Source organism: Lathamus discolor, chromosome 1 (assembly GCF_037157495.1).
Source record: "Lathamus discolor isolate bLatDis1 chromosome 1, bLatDis1.hap1, whole genome shotgun sequence".
NCBI lineage: Eukaryota > Metazoa > Chordata > Aves > Psittaciformes > Psittacidae > Lathamus > Lathamus discolor.
In genome coordinates, this window is record NC_088884.1 from 61,080,439 (window position 1) to 61,106,503 (window position 26,065).

The 26,065-nt window shown below is 43.4% G+C and overlaps 1 protein-coding gene across 11 annotated transcripts in view; it reads right to left on the reverse strand.

Moving 5' to 3' along the window:
- The window catches only part of PPFIBP1 (PPFIA binding protein 1), a 115,478-nt gene that overhangs the window by 47,071 nt on the left and 42,342 nt on the right, over window positions 1–26,065 (reverse strand). For 10 of the 11 annotated variants that reach the window (XM_065673573.1, XM_065673637.1, XM_065673619.1 and 7 more), the window contains 2 exons: window positions 3,430–3,591; window positions 1,380–1,585 (listed from right to left, as the gene is read on the reverse strand). In XM_065673573.1, the coding sequence (XP_065529645.1) occupies window positions 1,380–1,585; window positions 3,430–3,493 (270 nt within the window). In that variant the 5' untranslated portion in view covers window positions 3,494–3,591. Of the gene's footprint in view, window positions 1–1,379; window positions 1,586–3,429; window positions 3,592–13,616; window positions 13,637–26,065 lie in introns of those variants that run through there. The other variant, XM_065673583.1, reaches the window with a different exon arrangement.

A 26,065-nucleotide genomic window follows, 5' to 3' on the forward strand; every position in this document is an offset into this window, starting at 1 on the left:
AAAGCAAAAAGCTTTCCCCTCAAACCTTTTTGCAAGAGCTAGAGAAGTGATCTCAGCTATGCTAGCCTGGGTGCCCATCTCTTCCTGCATGCTCAGTTAGCCCATGTGCTGCTAGATGGCACATCAGGTCACCAAGCACCAGCCACAGCTCCCCAGCCACAGGTTTGGCACACACAGTCCTGCATCACATACCCTGGGCTGCAACCAAGCACTGAACTAAATCTGTATATCAAGATAAAAGCACATTTTGCAAGATCAGCTGTGGCTTCAGGGTGACTGAACCCTTTCTGAGGGCGTGTGATACCCATCCTAGGAAGGGACCAGGCAACGATGTCCACCTATACCAACAGCAGCAATGCACAGGGTGCAACACAGAGCCATCCTTCATCAGATCTGGCATCCCCATTTTGGCAGCATGGTGTTACCTTATCCAATACCAAGTGCGTGAGACAGCAAGACCCAGACGCTGCTGTGAAACAGATTTGGCAAAATACACAGAAGCGCACAGCCACCACTGTCATCCTAACACCTACAGGCTGACTTAAAATCTAAAGCATGGCCCTTAGAAGTCTTGATTTTCCATTGCTGGAGTTTCCCCAGAACCCCCACACCCAGACCACGAGAACACAAACCCTGCCACAGACCATGAGTACAAGAACTTGTCTTTGGCCCTGATAGGAAGTCATCAGTCACAGGGCACATGGAAGCAAAACCAGTGGGTCCTTTGAAAATGATGCCATGTAACTGACCTTCTGACAAGCACAACATTTTATTTCCTGGGGTAGTCTTAAGGTAGCGTTCACTCAAATAATATTTGATTTTTGGGAAAACCAAGGCTTGGGGGAAGATCAGATTTGACAGATATATTCTGGTGTATTTTTAAAGCAAGGTGACAAAAGCTAGCAAATTCACAAACACAGAAAATTTGGTTTGTTATCCAGATTAAAGGGATACTGAGTTTATACCACTAACTTCTGTTATAAACCCAGTAAGGAAGCTCAGTAATAACACTGGTCCCTGTAGAAAATATGCTGCCAAAAATGCTTTTTAGTGAGAAGTTCATACTGAGAACAACTTCTTTTCCCCCATTTAAGCATTTGATTCCTATGTCTTTCTCCGAGATGAGTAACCGGAAATTTTTTGCTCCCCAGATTGAGTCATAGTGGTACATCAGAGAAAGCACAGGTCAATCTGCTGCAGGAGATATCTCAACAACAGCTTTTCCAAGGCCCCACAACAGCATCTCCAAAACAAAATTTGTTCCCTTTGGTTCTTTGGAACCTACTCTAAAACTTTAAACACCTGCATAAAAAACAACTCAGGCCCTGCTGCCTGAGGTAGTCTGGCTAAGATACAGATGAAATAAGGCAACACCTTACCATTTGACTTTGGAGCCATTCAATCAGAGCCATTGCCGTCGAGTCCGGGACCTGGCAGCGTAGCCCCTCCCTCTCATCCGCTTCCATCATCTCCAGCAAGCCCCTCAAGTCCTCTACCAGGTGCAGCGCCCGCAGGCTGCCCATGAAAGGGGAGGTGGGGGACTGGCAGTCAAAGATGCCATTGGAGTACTCCAGTGCCTTTGAACCTGGAGGGAGCGAAATCACATGGGGTCAGGCACAAGACAAGCAGGTCAGACACACAACAAGGCTGAGAAATGCTATGCAGCATTTGCTCCCAGCAACCAAACTCAGTGCTGGTGCTCAATTCTGCTTGCACCATGCAGCAATTTGGAAAACAGCAAGCCCTTGCTGGTGTTCCCTGCTGGGAAGCTCTAGCAGGAAGGAGATGGACTGATCTGACTGATCTGATATGCCATAACTGTGCCCTTGAGTGCCAGGCACAGGCTGGGCTCCTGCTCCCCAGGACGTATCAGAGGCATAAAGTACTGGGGGGGAACAGGCTCTGCTAATGCTTTGAGTCACCCTGCAGGGGTTGCCTGATCCAGAGTAGATTTTAAACCCAACAATTTGATGTGGCAGCACTCACATTTGCATGTTAATAAAGAGAAAAATCTCTTATTTGCATAAACTCACAGTATATATATTTGACCTACATTAAAAGTTGCTATATATTAAGTAAGGAAGGAAACTATGAATTTAGGATTAAGGTTGATTTAAATTAACTCAGATAATTCCAACTATAATTTGTGACCTTAATACTGTAATGCCTCGGCACAATGAGGTATTTTCGTGACAGAGCATCCTTTGTACTGTCAACTTTTTGAAACTACAGTGATATGCCATATATGCACTTCCATGAACTTTCATTCACCTCATCTTGCAAGTCGCAAAATTCAAGTATTCTGCAAATTCCCTTTGAAAGAAATGAAGATGAAAAAATCCCCAGAACAGCAAAGGAGTTTATATCCCTCCCTTTTTTATACTACTTTATAGGTCTGTACAGACATATGGATAAACGAAGTCTATGGTGACTTTAACATCCCAACATCACATTTTATTTTTATATTAAACCTCATCTTGCCATAACCAACTTAAGCTCTTGGAAACAGGGATACATGATCGGATCCAAATACCAGTATCTACTTATGGAAATTACTAAAGTCACAGCTTACATGTATTTTTAGAGATCATTATGATCCAACTGAATCCACTTTACATGTGTTCCTGCTATGTGTCCTTAATATCTTTCGGAAAACTGCAGAGAAAAGTCATTATTCAAACAAAGCACGCACTGTGTATGGTTATTTTTTCCCCAAAGGGAAATTACTTTAAGTGGAACTATTAAAGACTTTATAACCGTGTCGCTATCCCTGCAGACTATTTTTTTTTTCAGTTTAGGTAGCTGTTTGTATAACTCTGCTGGAATAAAACTATTAACTTCTTGCTGCTTTGCTCCTCTGTGTTTCATACTTATTTTCTAAAGCACTAGACTCAAAAGCAGAGGTTGTATACTTTGCAATGCCTCTCCTTGGTCCACTTACAATTTACAGGTACTTATAAAAAAACTTGAATGTTCAAGGCAGCACCAAACCAAATGTTTGGGCCCAAAGCATTCCAGTTTTGAAAAAAGGAAAATTAATGTTTTAACTCTTCAGAGCTGAGAGAAGTTCAGAGTAGTAAACTTCAAGCAAGTTCAACCAACTTACTCCTTCTGCCTTGCAGCAGCTCTTTAAACACACGCATCCTGGTTTGAGGCGTGCCTTGTCCTTGGCTTTCATAGTGCTGTGCGCACTCAGTCACTTTAAGCAGCGTTTTGATAGAGGGCAGATGAATATTTACAGTCCATTTAGCTGTATCTGTGTGAGTCTGTGCAATCCCTCCACTCTGTTTACCTGTAATCTCTAAACTATAATGGAAGACACCAAACTCTATTACCAGTACATTCCTTTCTCAGCCTGAAACTCTGCTCTCCAAGTATGAGAAAGGAGGACTGGAACAGCTAAAAGAACAAGTGGCCCCAAGTGTTTACCTGCTATAATGCCATCCATCTGCTCCAGAGCCGCAGCGAGCATGTCACTTGCATCACTCATCATCTTCTCTCTTCTCAGGAACGATCACCAGTTACAACATAAGGAGCTATCAAACACCAATAGTGCCAGTGGGATCCAGAGCCTCAAGTCTGCAATTTAATCTGCAAAAGAGAATTTAATTTCACTGCATGTTCTCTGAATTCAGACACCACTGTCACCAGACCAGCAGGAAGACTGGGGCTGTTTGCTGACCACAAGACCTGGAGGTGTTCCATCACCAGGCATGAACTGGCACCAAAGAACCAAGCCACCAACCCAATAATCCACTTCCTACTGTTGGTCAACCTGTGGCCTGCTTTGCCTACAGGTCCATGCCACTGAAGGGACATACCACAGAGCACCTCAGAATACAACATGGCACTTCAGGGAAGCTTGTATAGAAGACACAGTCCTTCGATCACTAAAAGGAAGCTGCAACTCAGCAGTAAACTATGTATCTATCTGATATATTTTTTCTCCTCAAGAATTTGCTGGTATAGAAAAAGAGAAGTCTGACCATTTGCCCAAGATTTCTGGACGTCTGACAATCCAGAAGTCCCAGGCATGCAACTATTTGCCTATAGGCAGGATATCTCAAATGCCCATGACTCGCTAAGCATTCAGGGACTACCTCTCCAAAGATGCTGCTCTGAGTTTAGCAGAGATTCACACCTTAATGATGCAATCTGATTTTACCCTCAAACTTCTGGAACCCAGAAGTGGTCCCCAGGGGAGTATTTCCAGCAGAGTCTGGAAAAGCAAACCTGCCTGACCTGCTGCCTAGGCAGGTGAACTTGTAGGCCTGAAATCCCCATGGGCTCACAAGTTAAGCACATACTTAGGTACTTTGCTGGAGTGGAGCTGCAGAGGTCAGAGGTGGACCTCCACCCCAGTACAATGGACACACAAGCCACAGAAATAGCCCAGATTGCCATGGCTTTAATCTAGGACACACGAGACTACTTCTGCTATAAATACAGTTAGGGAACAAAGCTAAACAAACACCAGGAAGGAAAACTCGCTTTAACCTTTTGCATACCCTGACATTTGGTTTTTGTATTAGGCTGCACTGCTGCTGACATTTGCCCCAACACAAGCAATCAAGAAAGTTGTTCACAGTATCTCTGGCATAAGTCCTGGAAAAGAGTCTGCTAAAAACCAAACCAAAACACAAATTCATTCAGTTTTTCCCTCCTACGAGTCACCTCATTGGTTTGATGCAGCTGAAGTAGCCAGCTGGCTCTGCTGAAATGCTATCATTAAAATGCCAACATTTCATCCTCCGTAACAAAACTTTTATTACACGAAGTAGGTTCAAACCCTAAGGCAACTTTTGAACACAGACAACCATGCTTTCGGCTAATGCCTTGCTATATTATTTAGGTACTAGAGCAAGAAAAGTCAAGAGAACTTTAAAAAGTCAAAACACCTGTAAGTTAAGGTGTTGAAAACTTAAAAAATGCATTAGCATAGTAACTGAAGACTTCCAGCCTTCAAGAACGAAGCCCCCAACTTTAAGCATAATGTAAATACTAAAATTCAAACAGTACAATATGCAGATCCTACAAGACATTAGGTCCAGTGCCTCTATGCCTAATAAATATGAGCAGAAAACACAACTCTTGCAAACTTGTTCATTTGGACAATACTGAAGAGAGTCTTGGTTTTTCTCCTTCAGGGTATCCTGGTTCCGATAACCAGGTCCTGCTCAAACATGGGTGCCTGCAAATGCAGGGTGTGAACAACCATGGTAGATTTCCCTCTGAAGGCAAAGAGCACACAGAGAACGCCCAGGGCTGCTGCTGGCCCAGGCAGCAGTCCTCACAGCTATATGTGGCAAAGGACCAATGACACAAAGCAGCCACAAACCCACAACAGCCAAATACTGTTTGGGAATCAGAAGTGCCTATGATATTCCCTGATGCGCATAAACACCTCATGGGGGAGTAAAGCACACAGAGCCAGACTCTTCTTACTGGCGCCCAGTGGCATGACAAGAGGCAATGGGTACACATTCAAACACAGGAAATTCCACTTAAACATTAAAGAGGGGCAAAAACAAAAAACAAACAACAAACCACCACCAAAAAAACCCACCTTAAATTAAAAACCAGAAAATAATAAAGCAGCTTTATTACTTCAAGGACAGCAAGCATTGAAAAGAGTTGCCTTTTTGGGGGTCTCCACCCTTAGAGTAACTCACAGCCCAACTGGACCCTGCATGGTGCAGTCTGCCCTGGGCATCCATCCCTGCTTTGAGCAAGGGGTGAGCTGGAGACTGCCAGTAGTGCCTTCCCATCTCAGCTACCAGTGAGCTCAGTGCAGCTCACAATCAAGCATTAAATACAGCACCGAGCAGACTGCCTAGGAAAAGCTCACTGTCGGCTAAAAATGCCCTAAGGAACAGAGTGTTTCCTAATCACGTTTGTTCACAGTGCACCCCTTGCTTCTCACCTTCTGGCTAGGAAAGGCATTAACTGGGGGCAAGGAACTGATAATTTACACTTGCATAATAAAGCCATGGCTCATAGGCACAGAAAAAATACCATTCTTGTGCTTTATCCAGGCACAACCAGCCCTCATGTTTCCAAAAAAAAAAAAACAAAAAAAAAAAAACAACCACTCCTTGCTTTTCTTAAACAAGGGTTTTGACCACTGCTGTCAAAAATCCCTAAGGCAGCTCTACTGGCGAGAGCAGTAGTGTCAGGCGGTGGTACCACCAGCATCCAAGAGACCACCAGCATCTACCCCTCTGTTACCTGGTCCTACCTCCAAGGAAAGACAGTCAGTCTGCACAGTGCTTCGTCCACTGCTACTGCAAAAGGAGCCATGCTGCTGAGAGCATCGGTGAAATATTTTAAGATAAAACTTAGTGAAGCAAGACCATGCAAACACATTGATCTCCAAAAACCCTTCCACCACTCATGGAACATCTGCTAGCAGCCTGACCAAGCCTACAGCTGAGAAACTTGGCAAGATGAAATAAAAGAACAAAAAGCCCCCAAACAGCTGGAGATTGACACAACAAAATCCCATTTTTATAGTTATTTGGTCCTAAAAGTGGTCACTGAAAACTAGCCTGGAACAGCACATCTTGCTCTGGCCACCTTCCCAGCAGAGTGCAGCACATCTAGCAGTCAGGAGGTAAAGCTGCTGTAATAGAAAAATAATATTGGAGGCATCCTTCCCCACTAAGGGCATAGAATCACTTTTATGCTTTGCACACCATCACCAGCACATGGGGAACACATGGGCAGGGGGTAAATCAAAGACCTTATACACCAACAGACCAAAAAACCAAACTGCATGGAAAATGAAAAGACAACAAATGGCAGGAGTAAGAGGGTGGAAACAGGGGGGGTGGGGTTGGGGTGTGTGAAGACGGAGTCAAAGAAACAAAATAATTAGACAGAAGTCATGAATCATCAGCCCTTTGTGGATTATAGGAGAAAAGACAACACTGAAATACCAGTGGATTAATCCCCATGCCTACTGAAGAGGCACAAAGACCACCTGACTGCAAACTTTCAATGAGCCTTGGCTGACCAATTAATGCAGCAGAGCTTTCCCTAATGTATGTTCCTAATAATGTATGTTCCTTCCTACTCTTTCCTTTTTATGGCTTTGGTCTAATACAGATAAAACCTAAGAGAAAACACAAGGCTTTGGGTCTTTCTGTTGTCAGTGATTAAGGAAATCGATGCAATCAGGTGACATAAATGAAAATCTATCTTGGAGAAGCACAACAGATCTCCTTTGGAAAATGAGGAATAGATAATATTTCAGATGATGTCAAGCAGTTTAAATTCCTCACATCCACAAAAGTAGAAAGGAAAAAAAGAAAAAAGGAAAATCATCATTTTTATAGAGATGGATCTATGGATGAATGAGAAACCAAGGTGCACACAGGAGACAGAGAGGCAGACACACAAAATCCACCCCTGGCATAATGCCATCGAGACTGTATCCGGGAGGAAAGTACTGACTGTACCCTGCAACAGACCATTGAAAATAAGTTTTCCCTTGCTTTCCAAGTAAAATGATGACACTTACCTTCCTGGGTGCACAATCAGTGCAAGACGGGGCAGGAGGGTTGTTTTTACAGAGGCAGATCCCCCTTTTATTGCTCCCAGCTGAATACCTTGCTCATGCCCACAAGAACAAGCATCTCTTCATCAAGGCTGTACTTACAATCCACCATTAAAAAATAACAATAAACCACAAATGCAGCTACCTCCACTATCAGTTCTGACTAATCTTATCACTAGCTGGCATTTCTACCATATCCCGCGCTGTTACAGAGATGATGTTATTTGGTCTTACTTGTTTAATGTCCCTTCCTCTGGTTTGAGCACACAAGCCGGTTGCTAAGGCTATGCTGTTCACTTTTCAGTAGGTGGAGATTTTTTATTTTTATTTTTGAATGACATATAAACCCTCCAGCTACAGTGCTCGTGAAGATGTACTGCGAATGACTTACAGAGAAAACAAAACACTGCCCTGCAAATAAACCCAAGGAAAGCTAGGAAAAAACCAAGGGGCTTTGTGACTAGGAACTGCAGTCTGCTGAATGCAAACAGGAAAGCTGCTTGAATACAGATTTCAAAATCAGATTTTTAACTAAGATGGCAGACTTTAAAAGAAAAAAAAAATAAGTAAAAGAGTGCTTAAACATTTTACATACGTAGGAAATCACAGTTTCCCTTCCCAGAGGCTGCCTCTTTCCTAGATCAAATGCCTAGATCAAACAAATTGTTTTAATTTTGGGGTGGTCTCACTCTGATGTCCACCTGCAAAACACACCACACTTGAAAACCCAGAGGTTTGCGGAGCTCAGCAGAATCAGCTGCCGGCTAGCAGGTCTGAGAGCAAAAAGCAGACACTATGCCTCAATATGCAGCCTCTCCAGGAAAGGGCGGGGGTTGGCCTTTTCTCCCACTCACCTTCCTCTTCGTACACATAGAATTACGGAGTGGTTTGGGTTGGAAGGAACCTTACGGATCATCTAGTTCCAACGCCCCTGCCTGCTTTGCCAGCGCTCAGCATTTGGAAAAAAAGCGCCAGCTACATATTATTTTCATGATATGATGCAGTAAGATGAGCGAACTGAATTTCCCAGCTCTTCCATTGCTACAGAACACTCCTTAAACCAGGGAATTTTGGTACACAGAAATTGAAAATCTTCATTAGGGCTTGTTTCTGAAAGCTGTAGAAAGTAAAAAAAGGACCCACACGAAAAGGCTGTTAACCCAGAGCAGTCTATCACAAAAACACAACGAAAAAAGCTAGCAAATTCAGTCATCTTTTACAGGGAGGATGGTGGGAGAGACCTGTTCCACAGCAAAAGACAGACCTCAAATTTCACCTTGCTGTCAAAATTAATGTCCCTCCTCCACTCTCAGTCCTATATGAGATGACTGCATGAGAAGTCTGAAGCATCTCTCTGCCCCTCAACAGTAAACCAACACATTCTTAGCAATTAATCAATTTTTACAAGATAAAGGTCTATTCTATGAAGACAAATTTCAGACACATAATCACATCTATTTATTCTTTATTCTGGCAGGCCAGAAGAGAAACACAAACATGCAGAGACTTATTTGCAAAACACATTTCAATCACAAATAAAAACAGCTTCAAGGGACTTCACTCTAAATCCCTGGCACAATTTCTCATGGGATGTTAGGAAGATGCTTAACTATAGTGTCACCAGTCAGTAGCATTTTAACACTTAGTAATGAATATATTCAGCTAGTTTACACTAGAAGTCATTAACATTAATTTTAACACAAAAGATTACTCCATTTCCTATCTTCCAGGCCTGAAAGAAGAAACTAAAAAAGAAAATGGATCCTGCTGAATATATTGCTCTGGTGTTTTGCAAGAGAAAAACAAATCTAAAAAGTAAAATTAGAAATGCTGGAAATATGTTAAAGGACTAACGTAGAGAAGTATCTTAGCATGAGGCAGGGACAGGAAACTAGTTATATCCCAAATATGCTCTGAGCCACCTAATTCAGGTATTTACCCCCTTCCCCAAGGGGAGGCCCTGGCCACGGCATGGAGGTACCTGTGCATGGGGAGGTATACACAGCAAACAGCTTATATAAACACGTCCCTGGCAGCTACTCCCATGCTCTTCTGTCCCAGTATGGCAGAATAGCTATTACACAAGCAAGGAGGCCTGGTGAGACCAGGAACGTCCTCCTGGCTGGTCTTTCCATGTACAAGTCCTCCCTTCCAGACGGACGGCTACGAGTAGCCCTGGCCTTGAAGTGGCCTTGGCCTCACTAACCTGCAGGCTCAGCACCTTTCAAGAGCCCGATACTCAACCATGCAAAAATGATAAACATTATTATGAATTCAACCCAACCCAAACATGGGCAGAGGCTTACTTCAACTGATAATGTCTAGTTATATGTATACAAATTTATTCTTGAAGTTGCTTCACTCCAGTCAATTACATCAAAGCAAAACTGTTCTTGCATTATCCAGGACTACAAAAAAAGCAACAAATGTCCCTTTGCTCTCTAACTCTAGATCCTTTCTTTGTTCCCTGAATTTCAGTATTTCTTTATTATACAATAAACGTTATTTCCTTTAACTGATAAAAATGAATGGAAGCACACTGAGGCTGAAAGCCCATCCCATAGTACATTAGGAATATCTTGAGAAAAAAGGTATCAAGCCATAGAAAAGACTTAAAAGTATTTTAAGAACATAAAGCACAGAAGACCTTCCAAGATAAAATTGTTTATACCTGGGAAAAAACTTCCCTCAGATCACACAACAACTTTTATTACCAGGCAGCTCAGATGTGTTCTTGCGCTTCGCCCTGAAATTTGTTAAACACATTAGTTGTGATGCAAAAGCTAAGCCTCAACAAGATAAGCACCCTTCAGATACTTTGACAGAGATGTATACACAGTAAACAGCTTATATAAACACCCAAAGTCTTTGAGTCAAGGTTTATGGCTTAGATTCATATCCAATTATAAAACAAACTATTTATTTTGGTCTGCAGCATTGAAGTCATTCTGGCTGCTTATCTCTGCTACCCTGTTCTCCAGCAGCTCTTTTTCTGCTGTAAACGAAAGGAGTTTAAAAAATAGAGCAGGTGACAGGTCATGTTGTTGTGTGATGCACAAGTGAGCTCTGATCGGTAGAAGACACAGAGGCGGCTGGAACAGCAGTACCTTACCTGCAAAGCAGCTGTGTAATGCAAATACCTGTCTGCAAACACTCCTCAGGCTCACTTTCACTCTTTACTCACAAGCAATACAAGGTGAAACACAAAAAACCTCACAGATATACTTGCCTTTAGGCTGTTCACGTCTTACTGGATAACCTTAGTAAATGCCTCCAACTAACTACTCACTTTGGAGACTCGAGAAATTAATGCGCTATTTTCTCACATTTTCCTTGGGTCTGTTGATTAGAAAAACAATCGAGATATTCATTCCTCACCCCAAGACTGCTAATGTAAGCAAGGAAATGCCACACATTCCCCAGCAACATGTTATTGACACGCTGTGGCCACACAGGCTATGAAACAAAAGAGGCACTGTTGGCTAAGAGTCCTAAAGGTAGTTCTTCAAAAATACCTCAAACCCACCAAATCCTGAGCGCAGACCCACATTTAGATCTGATTTCATAGCTCACACTACTTTGTTTTAATGGGCTGGATCTAGAGATCAAATTCACAAGCTTCCAGATTTGAAAAGGTTTGGGCTTTACATTTTGACCTCCACGTCTATGAGTTTACAGATCCACAATTCCAGGGTTGACACAGCACAAAGCAAAAGTAGAGAGCACCCACCATGAAAAGCCCAGAAAGCAAATAAAATATATTTAGCTTGAACAGTATTTTCATATGTGTCTGTAAAAAACAAGAGAAAACCCAATACCTTGTAATTCCACAGCATCAACTGTTACATGGAGAAAATTTGCATATAAAGTCCCAGCATTGCATCCTTCCCCTTCTATCTGCCTCTGATTTTGCTATCTTAAGATTTACTTTTCTGGAGAAATATGTAAAAGCAGTGTATGATATCTGAAGTACATGCTTTGTTTATGAGGATATTTCTGGTTGTTAAAGACCATGCTATTGGAGAACTTGAGGTTGCCAGTACCATCACTGATTCACCAACAACCCCTTGATAGAGCGTGATTTGCCATCTTTACCTTCTTGGTATTTAAAAAAAAAAAGCAGGGTAAAATTCAACATGGTTGAGGACTTCCTCTCCTCCCCATATAGTAGAATAGGGCTGCATTTTGAAGAGAAAAAATATAGGGAGGAAACATGAAAAATAATAAATTGGAGGCCAATTTTGTCTCTTTTTTCTCTTGCTTACCTCAAAAACATGTGGGCCTCATATTTTCCTTTCTCCTAAAGCCCTTTGCCAATACTTGGTAGTGTTGGCAGTACACCTGGGGACCTGAGAAGGTCTACATCAAGACAACCTGCTTAGGCAGCATGAGACTTTAATCACTATTAAAAATGGACCTTTGAGATTCCTGAAATATCAGATGCGCACTTCAAAACACAGACTTCAAATTCTGAATTAGTCCTCAGCTTTGAAGAGGCCTAAAGAGTTCATGTGCAAGACACATTCTGAAACATGCAGGTCTGATATCATCAGTGAGATAGCAAAGGCAAACGCTGTCACCTCTGTGTTCTGACAGCTGCGTGCTAACCCATTGCCAGCCAGAGCAGCTGCAGATGAAGACGCTGCAGAGCGACACGCTGCCCAGCTGCCTCTTGCCCAGGGAATGCAGCACTGACAGGATGCTCTCCCCCATCTCTTTCCTCAGGAACAGCCTGAGTTTGATGCCCAGCTCTGGGGCCCCCCTCTCAAGGCCACGGTGAAGAGGCACTCACAGACATGGCTCTTCCCCAGTACTGTCCTTCCCACACTTTCTCTTGACCTGCTTCTGTCCCCCAAGTCTCTTCCCAGGGTACAACCTCCACTCCCTACGACAACAAAGCCCAAAGTCAGGTAACTAGGGATTTCAGTAACACTGGAGTAAGCAAAGCTTTCTTATTCTTTTTCAGCCATGGGGTGGAGTGCTGTTGATTTTGTCTTGCTTTTTCAACACCAACATTTCAGTGCCAAGAGATGAAGGACAAAAGCCAAGTGCCCTCAGCACCAGAAAAGGGTCCTTTTCTGTCTGAAGATAGGCTGAGAGAGTTGAGAGAGTTGGGCTTTTTGAGCCTGGAGAAGACTCTAGGGAGAACGTGTAACAGCCTCCCAGTACCTAAAGGAAACCTACAAGAAATCTGGAGAGGGACTTTTTACAAGGGCATGGAGTGACAGGACAAGGGGGAATGGCTTTAAATTGACAGAGGAGAGATTTATACTAGATATCAGTAAAAAATTCTTTACTGTGAGACTGGTCAGACACTAGCACAAGCTGCCCAAGGAAGCTGTGAATGTTCTATCCCTGGGTGTGTTCAAAGGCCAGACAGGACGGGGCTTTGAGCAACCTGGTCTAGCAGAAAGGTGTCCCTGCTCATGGCAGAGGGGGTGGAACTGGATGATCTTTAAGGTCCCTTTCAAACCAAACCATTGTATGATTCTTCCGAATGATGAATTGATGAGTAGCAAGCAAGCAAATCCCACCAAAAAAACTACTACTACAGTACAAGTTTAAGGAGCCAAATGCTGTCTGCACTGCTGCCTAACTCACAGCATTACTTAGCTGAGGGAGCTGTGTCATGCCTGCCCTTGGGCCAGCCTTGCTTCTCAGTGCAAAGGCAATTTTTCAGCTAGGACACAGAAACCAGCTCTCCTGCTGCCCACTCCTTCTTCTTGAAAGCCTGCAGTCAGTTCTTCTTGCTCTGAGATAGAGACATCTCCATCCTGTCTCAGCCTCTCCTCGGCAGACTAACACTTCCCTCACCATCCCTTGCAGAAAGATGTTTTCATATCCTGGAGCCCTTTGTCCTCCAGCATTACCCAAGGCTAAGAACTCAGTGAGGTCTTGGCTGAGCTGTGGCTGGGGCTTAGAATAGCTCACAAAAAAGAGATGTCAATGCTAGGGGAAAGGAAACAATGCTGGGATGGGCTGGAGGGTTATGGGGTACAAATAATACAGGAAGGAAAGAGGACTTTCACCAGCAAGATGCAGGAAGGCAACAGCTTACCATGAAGTCAGAGCTGCAAATTCTGCAGGAACAGCATGAATCAAACCTGGTCCCAGCTCTACTGTATTCCTTTTCTTCTGCCACAGGAAGAGGAAGGAAGCTGGAAAGACAGATGATGGCAGGGGAAAAGGAGACTTCTTTGTGCTTCTTCTTCAGGAAGAGAGAAAGACCTAGGGATGGAAGGGAGCAGCCACTCTCCATTCTTTGGCCAAGCCTCCGTGCACATGTGGGAGAGGGAAATATCCACTCCATCACCCATGGCCCCATTAGCAAGATGAACAGAAAATGCCAGCTTTACAACAGAGGAAGATGCAGCTCATGAAATGAAGAAAAATCTTAGCAGTCAGAAACTTAAGACATGCTTGCATCAATGCATGTTTGATGCCAACTGGGGACAGAACTGCAGCTGCTACAAGCCTACTTAGATTTCTGTGGCATAACAAGGTTACTAAGACTAAGGTTACTTGCTACAGATGATCTGCTAAGTGTGAAACATTTTGTTTTAATTACATAGAACAAAGCCGAATGTCTGTTTCATTAGATATAGCTATAATTCGTGGTTTATTACTAAGCTTACAAACAGTAGGCTGCCAGTAGAAGACAGGACTATAATGCACTAAAATAGAGAGCAAGATAACTTTTAAGTGAGGTGCATGAAGTTTTATAATCCAGTTGCAATAGCACAGTGCCAATGCACCTATAAACCACCTGGTTTGGGTACCCAGTGCAGTCTAACCAAAACAAGAGGCGGCAAAGCTTCCTCAGGCGCCAGGATAAGCAGTGGATGGGGTAGCACACACCATTCTGTACTGCCCAGCCCAGTGGTGCCATGATCCAAGTCTAGGAATCTGAAGCAAATTTAGGTGTGGCTAAATCATACTACAACAACAATAATGCAGAAATACTGCCCTGGGCAAGAGTTGAATTGCCCATCTCCATTACTAAGTATCTGCAATGTGTTTAAGCCTGTCAACAACTCTGATATGTCAGTGAGATTTACAGACTGTTGGAAACCCAGTTTTACACACCAGAAACCTTGCAATATCAGATTTCTCCCAAAACTCAAGATCTTACAGTGAGGTAATTCCACTTGGATCTCAGTTTTCATTAAGAAAGAAAAAATACTATATAATCACATAGATGCTGAAGGAAGTTTGATGTGATCTGAGAATATCCTGGAAGTTTGAACACAGGAAGTCCCTTATTTGACATGTAATATAGTAAGGCATAGAAGGGATGTGACTGGGGGAAGGCAGGATCACCTGACTCTTTTTTCTTAAGTCTGCAATAGAGAAAAAAACCCAACCATCTTAGGCTGCTTAACTGTTTCCCTTCCCTCAACTTACAGATATAGTTAAAATAAAAGCTCAAAACCAAGTCATTTAATAGTATTTTAATTAAAAGTTGCTTTTATAACATAAAACGACCAAAAGTACCCTCACTGCTGTTTTGTATTTGTATTGGGACAAAGTAGTTCTTGTGTAACTTCATAGTTTTCTAACTTTCCTAAGCCCCACTGTAACAGAAGATAGGATTTAAGGTCTGCCTAGCCCATGATTTATACACATCTAATTAGCTGCTCCAGCACACAGTCACCCTGGAGCTCTTGGGACTTGCTAATGTAATTCCTGCAATTAAAAACTTTGATGCCAGAATCCTTGTTTGCCAACAGGAAAAACAACCCCTCCCCCAGCCCAGAGGGGCATGTTTTTACAGGAATGGATGCCCAACTGTAAAAAAAGTTCAGATCCAAGATCTGAAACTCTCCCAAAATTCAAGATATTTGAGAGCAGTCTGTAATCCAACAGCCTGTTGCCTCCCAAAGACCACCATGGCCCCACTCCAGTAGATAAACCAATAGAGATCAGAGATTTTGGGAGCTTAACAGACTGTGGTTTTATCTGGCCTTATCCAGGGATCTGTGCTGGACACAGACTCATGCTGTAGGCAGCTCTGTACTTTGGCTTCCCTACCAGAGACCATGTTAACTTCTTACTGTGTCACGGACATTGGCAACATAGAAGGGTGAAGTTTTGCTTCTGTACTAGTTTTGATTTCCCATGATCTGCCATGATGTGAATTCAAAACTAGTACAAAATAGTTCAATGCATTCTGACAGGCAACACTCCACAGTGTTTTGGATGAATTAATGATCTTTAGTATTTCCATACAAACGTTCCTCTGAATATATAATCTCAAGATAAAACTTCAAAAATCTCAAGGGATCAGATACACTTTTAAGGCTACATTTCTTTGAAGTATTTTCCCTTTGTATTTCAGCAACACTTCAAAGTTTTCCTACTTACATACAAATCAAGTTAGACATCTGATGCTAAAAGAAGCAGACATTAAAAATGTTTCACTTTCCCAGACTTCTTGTGGGGGATAAGACTCAGTCTTGTAGAAAGGTATATATTAACCGTGTGCCAATTTTCACCATTTCTCATGTACCAAAGGTAAATAAAAACAGGGGACAGCCCCAGCCCCATCCATGCCTAAAGATCCTGCAACCAGTGAACAACACAGGTTTAAGCTGTAGGATGCAAACAGTCTTGCTGAAATCAAAAGGGAACTTGTGATCACTAGAAGTGCCCAGTCCATGAAGGCCACAGGAGGGAGGAGGTTGCACATGGGAAGAACAAATATCCACATGCACTGTCAAGACCTTTATGAAGTTTAATAGGGATGAGCTGATAATCTTCAATGTTTTTTTTCAGAGGCAAGTGGGGGAACTCAACAGGACTCCTAAAACACTGTGATAGTTGCCAGTGAAAGGGGGCGGCTGGCAAGATGCACCAGGTCTCTGTGCCTCAACCAAGGACCTCACTGAACCAGCTGGGAAAAACAAAGGACCTAGAAGATGTCCTCTATTACCATGCCAAAAAACCCTGACCCAAAACCAAGTCACAAAAGTCCACCTTAAATAAGCAATAGTAAACAAGTCATTATACTTTTACATCACCACCATGAACAGCAGCTTCCTCAGCAACTGTGTGAACACCTGGTGCCAAATCCTTCGTGGCACACATGGAAGCTCAGGAGTTACCTGGAGATAAGTCTTGATTGTTCTAAAGCACTAGAGAAGTTTAAAAAGGCTGATTATTGCTTCATATATAATAGATCTATAAAAAGAACTACTTTAAAACTATTGCCCCTATATTCCCCTTTGTTAAGGCTGATCATTTTTCATGTGTTTATTGAGCCATCACTGGAGGGACTGATTCTGATTCAGGCTATATTTAGCTCTGAAGCACTGCAGATTTTGTTTCCCTAGCTAAAGTTAGGATGGGATCCTCCCTTAGAGGAAGATCTTGCTCTACTGAATGGGAAGCAAGCACTCAGAAAGTGTAGCCTGGGCTTGCAGAAGACACTGATGATTCCAAGGCCCTGATTACAAAAAATGATCCTGCTGCTTAAAAATGGAAGAGTAAATCCAAAACTGGCAAGAATGTTTACTTTACATATACAATAGACTTACAGCTTCATCCCTGTTTAGGAAAAGAAAAATTACTTACTTCAGAATGTAAACCATCATACAGCTTCATGCTGGAGTCCAGTACGCTTTCTCTCAGGGACAGATTGTAATTTACTACTGCCCAGTAACAGCCTGTAGCAGAGTAATTTAAGTGGCTTGTCAGTTACCGGACAGAAACAGGAGCAGTTCTAGATCACAAGTGTGCTGAATGCTCACAGAAAGGTCCACTGCGTACCAAGTCCACCCCCACCCAGCAACACCACAGTAATTACCCTCCTTACAGGATGGAACTCTGCCACTTGCATCAACGGATTCATCTACACCAAGTAACCCTGTTACTTTTGCAAATGATTTTCTATGCATCAGTCACCATGAGCGTGCTCCCTCACAGTATACTGCAGTTTTGCAAGTGCTGGAATACCTTGCAAATACTGTGTTACTGAAGTAACACTGCTATTAAAGGGTTTTCTAGTCCAAAAAGCAAGACTACAAGAAAGCTCTAACTGCTTAAATGCTGTAACACAGGGACTTCTCTGGGACAAACTTTCAAAACCAGCCACTGTAACTATGGCTAAAGTTTGCTAAGTTGGGTGCTCCTGCAATTCACTGCACGCTTCAACTACTTTATCCAGGGAAACAGCATTACTTGATCACTGAAGATAAATGCTGTGTGCAAATAAGCTCTAAGTCCAACAGGAAGCCCGGTGGAAACTTGGGGAAATAAGTACACAGAGCATGAAACTAAGGGCAAGATTAGTGCTGTTAAAGCCTTAAAACAATATGTTGCCAATATATTGTATTTCATTAATAATGGTTTTCCCAATTGGAAAATGCCTTAGTTTAAAAAGTGACTGAAGGAAAGAAATTTACTTATTTTCTGAGTTTAAGATATATTGCAATACAATCTGACTGGAAAATAATGTTAAACTTGTTGCCCTAAATACAAGTTAATGAGAAATGCCGAAGTAGTGCTTTCCAAAATAACATTCCCTACACAACTCCTGCTGTTATAGGCCTTATTCTGCAGTTTATGTTTTTGATCTCCCAACTTTTCCAACCTAAAGTAAAAAATCTTTGACAGAAGCCCAGCTCCTTCATGTTGTGAGGTGAGAGTAGAGCAGAACACTCAGAATAAACCTCAATTCTATGAAAAAAAATCACCCAAAACCAAAACAAAAAACTCAAAAAAAATGGACAAATAAACAAAAGCAAACAACACCCCGAGAAAAGCTCTGTCCACATGGCAGATCCCTGAGAAAGCCACAGTCTCCTAATTTTTCTTGATAGTTTTGGAAGAAAGTCCATCTTAGACATTTTATAATGTATAAGAGCAATCAGCACTCCAGTTTTTCTAAATTCTGATTGAACATCCAACATTAGAATCAGAGAATGGTTGGGTTGGAAAAGATCTTAAGCTCATCCAGATCCAGCCCCCTGCCATGGGCAGGGACACCTTCCACTAGACCAGGTTGCTCAAAGCCTGTCCAACCTGGCCTTGAACACTGCCAGGGATGGGGCAGCCACAGCTTCCTTGGGCAACCCATTCCAGTGCCTCACCACCCTCACAGCGAAGAACTTCTTCCTTATATCTAACCTGAACTTCCGCTGTTTAATTTTGAAGCCATCATTCCTTGTCCTATCACTACAGTCCCTAACAAAGAGTCCCTCTCCGGCATCCTTGCAGGCCCCCTTCAGGTACTGGAAGGCTGCTATGAGGCAGCCTTCTCTTCTCCAGGCTGAACAGCCCCAACTTTCTTAGCCTGACATGATTAAAATAAAAGGTTTCACATGTACATTCAGAAAAAGAAGAGGGAAAAAAAAAAAAAGCAGCAGCCAGAATCAGGTATCTCTGTGTGGCAAGAAGCAGATATGTGGCAGTGGAGGTATCCGAAACACACAGCCGGCCTTTGGGATTTGTTTTTTACCTTTCATTAAAACTTCTGAAGGTTCCAAATACCAAGCTCATTTTTCCCTGCAAATGTCTCAAATATCATAAATGCATTCAGGCTTCTCAGAGTATTTTAATGAAATATCAATTCCCGCTCCTCTACTTGACTTGCAGGCAAAATCTGCCATTTTAAGGAGATAATCTTAAGCAGCTTTCTGAGAAATGTCAAGAATACAAAATTGCCATTTCTGTGCTCTGGTTTTGTTGGCAGGGTTTTACAGGTGGGTTTTTTTCCCCTCCTCCCCTAATAATCCATTTAAATTGTCTTTAAAGAGACAGTGGAGCGCTATCCAAGATGAAGTAATGCAATGTGCTGTATTTTACAGACTGCAGGACGTGAATCAGTACTGCCAGCTAATTAAAAACCTTCAAAAAAGTACGGATTTAATTCCCCATGTTGCATTATTGTGTCTAAAACTGAGCAACTTGGGAAAATAACAGGAACAAGACAACTACTTGTTGTCTAATCCAAGCCTCAGTTATCAATGAAATGATTGATGATGTTCAGTCACACTCCTGACATTATTGTGTCAGTTTCAAAGCTTGAGCAAGCCTACTTCAATGTTATTCAGGCAAAATTTGCTTACGATTTCTAGAAAAAAATTTGTTTAAGTAGAATATACCTTGCTGTTGCTATACTGCAATACCTGCTCTGTCCTCAGTGCTGAAGATCATTCTCACTTCTGGACACTCTCTTCCAGCTCAGCACAACCCAGGACAGACCCCAGATCAAATCCCACCTCTTGTGTTGATGCTGCAGGAGGTCCTGGCTGTGGCAGTGGTCTCACTGGGAAAGATACTACCAGCTTTTGGGGGGCCAAGGTGGGGTTTTCTTTGCAAAGACTGAGTTTGTCTGTGTTACCTTGCAGCAGGAAGAAAAAGAGCCAAAGGACATTCAGGTACCTGAAATAGGGGACCCAGCAGTGGAAGGATAAGGTCAATATTGAAGAGGTTGACCTTCCATGGAGGGAAGTGATTCAGCATGAGTGTGTACTTGGCAGGTAAGAGGCAGGTCTAGGTAAGGTACCTAGGTCATCCCTGACACCATGTGCTTCAAGGGCAGCCCGCTGAGTAAATAGGTAGGAAAGCCAGCCTGATCTGACCATGTGCCTGGGAGCCTTGGGAGGAGACATTCAGCACTGAAGCCACTGACCAGCAACGGGGCTTGTGCCCAGAAAGCAGCACTCCAGCTACAAGGGCTGCTCTGGGGGCTTGCAGGAGGAAGGAGGGAAAGCAACAGATCCTGGGACAGAGAACTTCTTCAGGCCTGAAGCCAATGATGAGACGCCACGGCCAGACAGCCACAATATTCCTTCCAGCCAGAGGAAACATTTCTGGCTGCAGGTGAGTCCCCACACCAGAGGCACTCCCTCAGGACGTTCTTGGCAGTGCTTCTAGTTGCTGAGACCACCTGCTCTGTACTCACAAGCCACCTCACACTGCAGCAGCCTGCAGGCCCAGGGCTCTCCTGGTACTACGGTAGTGTGGCCCAAGGCAGGAAACTTCCAGCTTAGGTGGGGAGAGCAATCTTGAACATCTACACAGCAGTCTGCCAGCAATAAGGGTAGGTCTATGCTGTGAAAAATACATTATTTTCCTAATTCCAGCTACCACTCTCAAGAGAGCTAACCTGACCGAAGACAGACACAAAGATGAAGTAAATTGGGCATTAAATCAAAAGAAATTGCTTAGATAAACCAGTCACTCTGAAGAGCTTAGGTTAGAAGTTGCTCACCTGAGCTGGGACTCCAGTTACTCTCATCTTCATGGCTATTTTTAACAAGTACAGCCTGCCTGAGTAGAGCACATGTTCATTTACCTGTGCAAAATTCTCCCCAGTGGGAACTTACTCATGGGAAAGTAGGGAGGAAGACAGCACTTCACATGGAAATAACATCCACGAATCTCAAGCACAGCTCCACACTGCTACTAAGGCCAGACTTCAGTGCAGATGGATATCCAATCTGACCGAGCAATCATTATCTCATAAATAATCAAAGCTACACCTGTCTGCAGATCCCAAGCAATTCATCTTCAAATCATTTAGAACTGGGCAAAGTATGGGGAAGATGTGAATCAAGTGCTATTTCCCACTAACACTAGAAAATAACACAGTGCTCTTCCAAAGAAAGAAAGTATCAAGTAATTAACAATAGACACACACACCCCCAGCATTGCACACATGCCAAAATACACACGGCATCACAAGGATGCCTCCAGTATCTCTGTAACAACAGCGGGTTCCTTGGAGGTTCTCTTGTCCGAGATCTGTGACCCAGCCTGTTACTCCTTTCCTTGCAAGACCTGACAAGATCCCAAGAAGCTGATGTGGCCGTAGGCCAGCAACCCTGTGCTGTACTGTGCTCCAAAGAGCCATATGCAAATGCCTAATGAAGGTAACATGACTACACGTTTCCTCTCCTGTTGTGACGCTAGCAAGGCTCCAAATTTCTTCTAGATAATACAGGAGATAGCAACGCAGCCGTATCTCAGTGCTCCATGGTGTGGGTCACAGTTTTCACTAGAGCTGTCATAATACACTGTAAATTATACACAACACACACCCTTAATAATGCAAACCTCAGAACCGTATGTATCTTTTGCAGTAGCAGAAATTAACAGATGTTGACAACTAATCAGATAGTAGAAGCATTAAAGGAGACAGACATAGTCTATTACTACTATTTGTTGTGTTTATAAATGGTTTCTTGCCATAATAACTGACTACACTAATAGTTTCTTCTGATATAGCAATCTAGTTGGGCTTCTCCTTCCCATCCTCCCAACATGCAGCTATTTCAGTTGCTCAAAGCACTGCTGCCCCTACCTTTACTGACCGGGGATCATCACTGGCTGACAACACCCTGCTGAACATGGAAGCATGCCTTCAACACCACACCCAGGCACCAAGAAACCCCCTGGCACCACACATCCGATCCAAATGAGAGATTGCAGCAACTATCCACAGCACATGATACCTTACTCCTGCTGGTCTGTGCACACCACTCCTTCTCTGCCCAGAGCACTGCAGCACAGATGACAGAGGTCTGAACAGGAGCACAGCTGCAAGGAAAGTCCCTAAATGAAACAACGAAATGAGCTGTAAAGGAGCAGGAACATGCAAGTGAAGGCAAAGCTAGCTACTCTAGATACTGACAGGATACAAAGGTGTTAGTGTCCAAAACTGCAAGGGAAGCAATGAACAGTAAGCAACCAGAAGAAGAGGGGAAAGGAAGGTGAGGGCAGTAATAACGGAAATTGGGGCCAAAGTCTTGGATGGAAAAACATCAAACCCACAAAGACCCTGTGAGCACTTGCAAGCTGGCAATTGCAGACTGCATTTGCTCCCTTGCCAGCCTATTTGGGGGCTGAAACACTGACAGCCAACAAGGGTCTCCTGCAGATAGCCAAAGACGTGGCAGAGTGGCAGCCCCCACCTATCGGATATTCATCTCATGAGGGGAGCTGGCAGCAGATACAAATGGGAGCAGAGCCACAGTCAGCTCAGTACTGGTTCTCCCAGCACCTGATGGGATGTACAATCCTATTTTCTGTCTGTACACAGACAGAGCTGGCTGTTCACTGCCCAGATGGCAGAGCCACCACAGCTGCTTTACTGCCTGGTGGGGCTTAGGCAGAATGACATGCAGGGCACATCAAGTCTTGACTGATGGGCATCAAGCCAACCAGGCAAACTGCCCCTGGCACTGAGCCTTGTGAGTATAGCCAGGACTGGTTGCCCAGTCCCACAGCAGATTTGAACTTTCCAAATATTCTGAACAGCTCCTTATCAGCAAAATGTCTTCACAGCAGCTCAGCATTTCACAGTGTTTATAATCTGGTCCCCTTAAACTGGATCTAGCTGAACCACAGCCTGAAATAGAGGCAGTCTCTATGTTGAGACAGGATCTTGTCAGCAAGACCCACCCAACCTGAGATCAGCAAGTTGTGTAAGCCCACATTTGACAAGCATGCTCCTTAATGCCACTGAAGTCAACGGGTAGAACACTGGCTTCCTGTTTAATAAGTGATCAAAACAGGACCTCAAAATACAGATCCTGACAGCTTTGTGTAACCCGTGGGTGCTTTCAGTAGTATCAGGTCTGTGGTAATAAAGCCCACAGTAAAATAGCAGCTCTCCTCACCTTGACTGACTTCAGTCCATCAGCTGCCAGACATGACCTCTGCCACAAACCAAACATGAGCAGGTCTCCACACACATCCTGATCATTGTGGCTTCAATCTTCTTTCCTCCACTTAGGGGCATTACTGGGGCACAGCTACGGTGGTGGGGTGAGGGGGTGTTTGGGTCCAAAGGAAAAACTAAAGGTACAAAACTCAAATCAAATCTGCAACAAAGACATGTTCTCTTCCAATATGGATCTAGCTCTAGATCACTCTGGTTCAGTGATGTGAAGTGCCATCACACAGAAAAGCAACTTCTTGAAGAAGATATTTCTAGGTGATATTTCCTTCAGATTACACAGAACCACCCTGACCAATCGACTTCACTCCATACAGAAAATGAAATAAAAAATGAATCAGGGCAAACAAAGGCTGCTTTATCATATGAGAGAGCTCACATGGTGGGAGTTCAGGCTGTGCTTGCAGAAGGGAATGAGTCAAGCAAAGCTTCCACGGAAGTGCCTGGGTGTCTGGGAGGAAGCTCACCCACCTCCCCAGCACCCAGAGAGCAACTTAGCCAAAAGTTAACAGCCTCTGCCACTCATGGTGAGGAGCAAAATGCTGGCTACTCAGTCGTCAACCTGCAGGGCACACAGACAGCAATATTAGTTTCCTTAGTTTACCAGGTACTGATTATTATTAACTATTGATGCTTATATGATTGTTAGCTTCATTGTGGTTATTTAAGAACAGATGCTAAGGGCATGAGAAAAGGAACCTCCAGGCATCAGAACATTGGCTTGGTTAAACAAGGAAGATGTTTCAGATATCTGAGCTCTTGGATGACACTTACCTGCCACAGCAAGGATGAGTCTGCTCCCAGAATGCACATCTTGTCCTCACCAGTGCTGCTCAGTGTAGGTCTCTGAGGAACTACATCTCCCTCAAACCAGGGGTTTAGTACTGGGGGACAAGCTAAGTCCCTACTGCTTTGCTTACTCAAATCACTGTGCACTGATCTGCTCAGGGGGGAGGAAAATGAAAGAAGGGTGTTTGCTGAACTACCACCTCATTGCACACCTCAGCAGAGGTACATCAGAAGAGAATCAGGCCTTCAGGAAACAAAGAAAGATAGGAGAAAATATGGCAGTCATTGTGCTATCCTAATGAAACAGCCTGAATTCTCTAGTCTCACCATTACATTAAACACTAGATGATTCAATTGAATTTGATCTTTCCTCATAAGGCAGGACTATTTCCTTTCCTACTTTCTTACAGTAACTCAGATTTGTCTATGTCCTATTTTTGGTATTTAAATTCAGAATATTACTCATAACAGGATTATATGGCATTTATTCTGGAGAGTAAGATACTGATACAGCTAAAAATTCAGTATAAACACTGCGTGGATGTAAGCCATGACATTAATATACCAGTTTAATAAGCACTAAGAGGAATTTCTGATGTAGGGCACATGACTCTCCCTTCATTTCAAAGGCAATTATTTTAATACCATGATTTCAAAGTGTGATGAGTCCTTGAAAACACTTGCAGACACACAGCTCCATCAAAAAAAAAGCTTCCAAATCCTGAAAGGACAATTTCAGGTGCATCTCCAGTTTCAAGATAAGAGAACATGTGGGAGTGAGCGTATGGGCTGGCCAGCAGATAAGCAGGCTGAGAGAAACATCAATTTTATGCAGTATGGATCTGAGCCTCAGATAACCTGAAAGGCTCAGGAAGATTCAACACAAAGCTCCTGCTTCAGCCCATCCCTGGTTGTAACCAGCACCATTTGTGCTGCCCTCGCTGCCAGGGGAGTACCACCGCATCCCCAGTCCCTGCTCCCAGCAGGTTTCTGGAGCAGTCTTGCTGCCAAGAGTGGCCCTTGCTTTTCATCTGGAAGCTACTGCTCTGTTAACTTCAGAGAGCCAGCTTACAGCTTTAATCACAAAAGAGGATACAGCCAGGCTCCCTGGTTATCACTTGTCAAACCTTTTCAGCCTTTCAAAAACAAGAGAAGCAAAGAACTGGCCTATTTATTGCAAGGACAGCTGGAAAGATGGAAAGACAGTTTTCCATTCACGACCTTAAAAGTTCCCAGCAAACTGACAGCAGTTTGATGCCCCAGGCAAAAAAAGAATGCCTCTTCCATGCCCCCTTGGGCAAGAGCCATCCACACACCTTGGCCATCACCTTGAAGCCCAGGGATACCCCAGCCAGTCCCAAGGGAAGGCATGTGCCTGCTGGCATCCTATGCACCCCATGGCACAACACACTTTCCTCCTGAACCATCAGTTGAGGTTGCTTCCCTTAAATGTCAACTCATACTGCTTAATTTTGCAATCAAAGATTATCACCTGTTTTGCTAATCCTAGCATTTTCCCAAATCCACCCCAAATCCCAGGGTCATGTATATCATAAACATACTATGCTAAGCAAAACTATAAAAAAGGGGGAAACAAGAAGTCCAGGTATCATGCAAGGTTTACATGAGGGTGTGAGGACATGGGCAGTTGGGCAGGCGGGTTTAAAGTGGAGGTTGCAAATTTAAGATCTTAAAAGTCAAAAAAATACTCTGTATTCCCTCATGTTATTTCAGAATGGAGTTTCTTAGTTAAACCAACATAACTGCAGAGGGCAATAATCAAGTTCACTATGGGGAACTGTATTGGCTCAGGTACCCACCACAGTACCTGCCCCCAACTCTGGCTATGATCAGCTTCTCACTGCCGTCTCCCATTTCTTTCTTTCCATTCAAGCTGATATCCCTTCTCCTACCACTCTCTTCCTTCTCCTCATACTGTCCCAGTCTCCTGAGTGCCCATGATGTTCATGATCCATCTGTAACACATGACAGCTTCTCCCTTATCTTTGCTGCTTGCAAACAGCTAGGAGGAA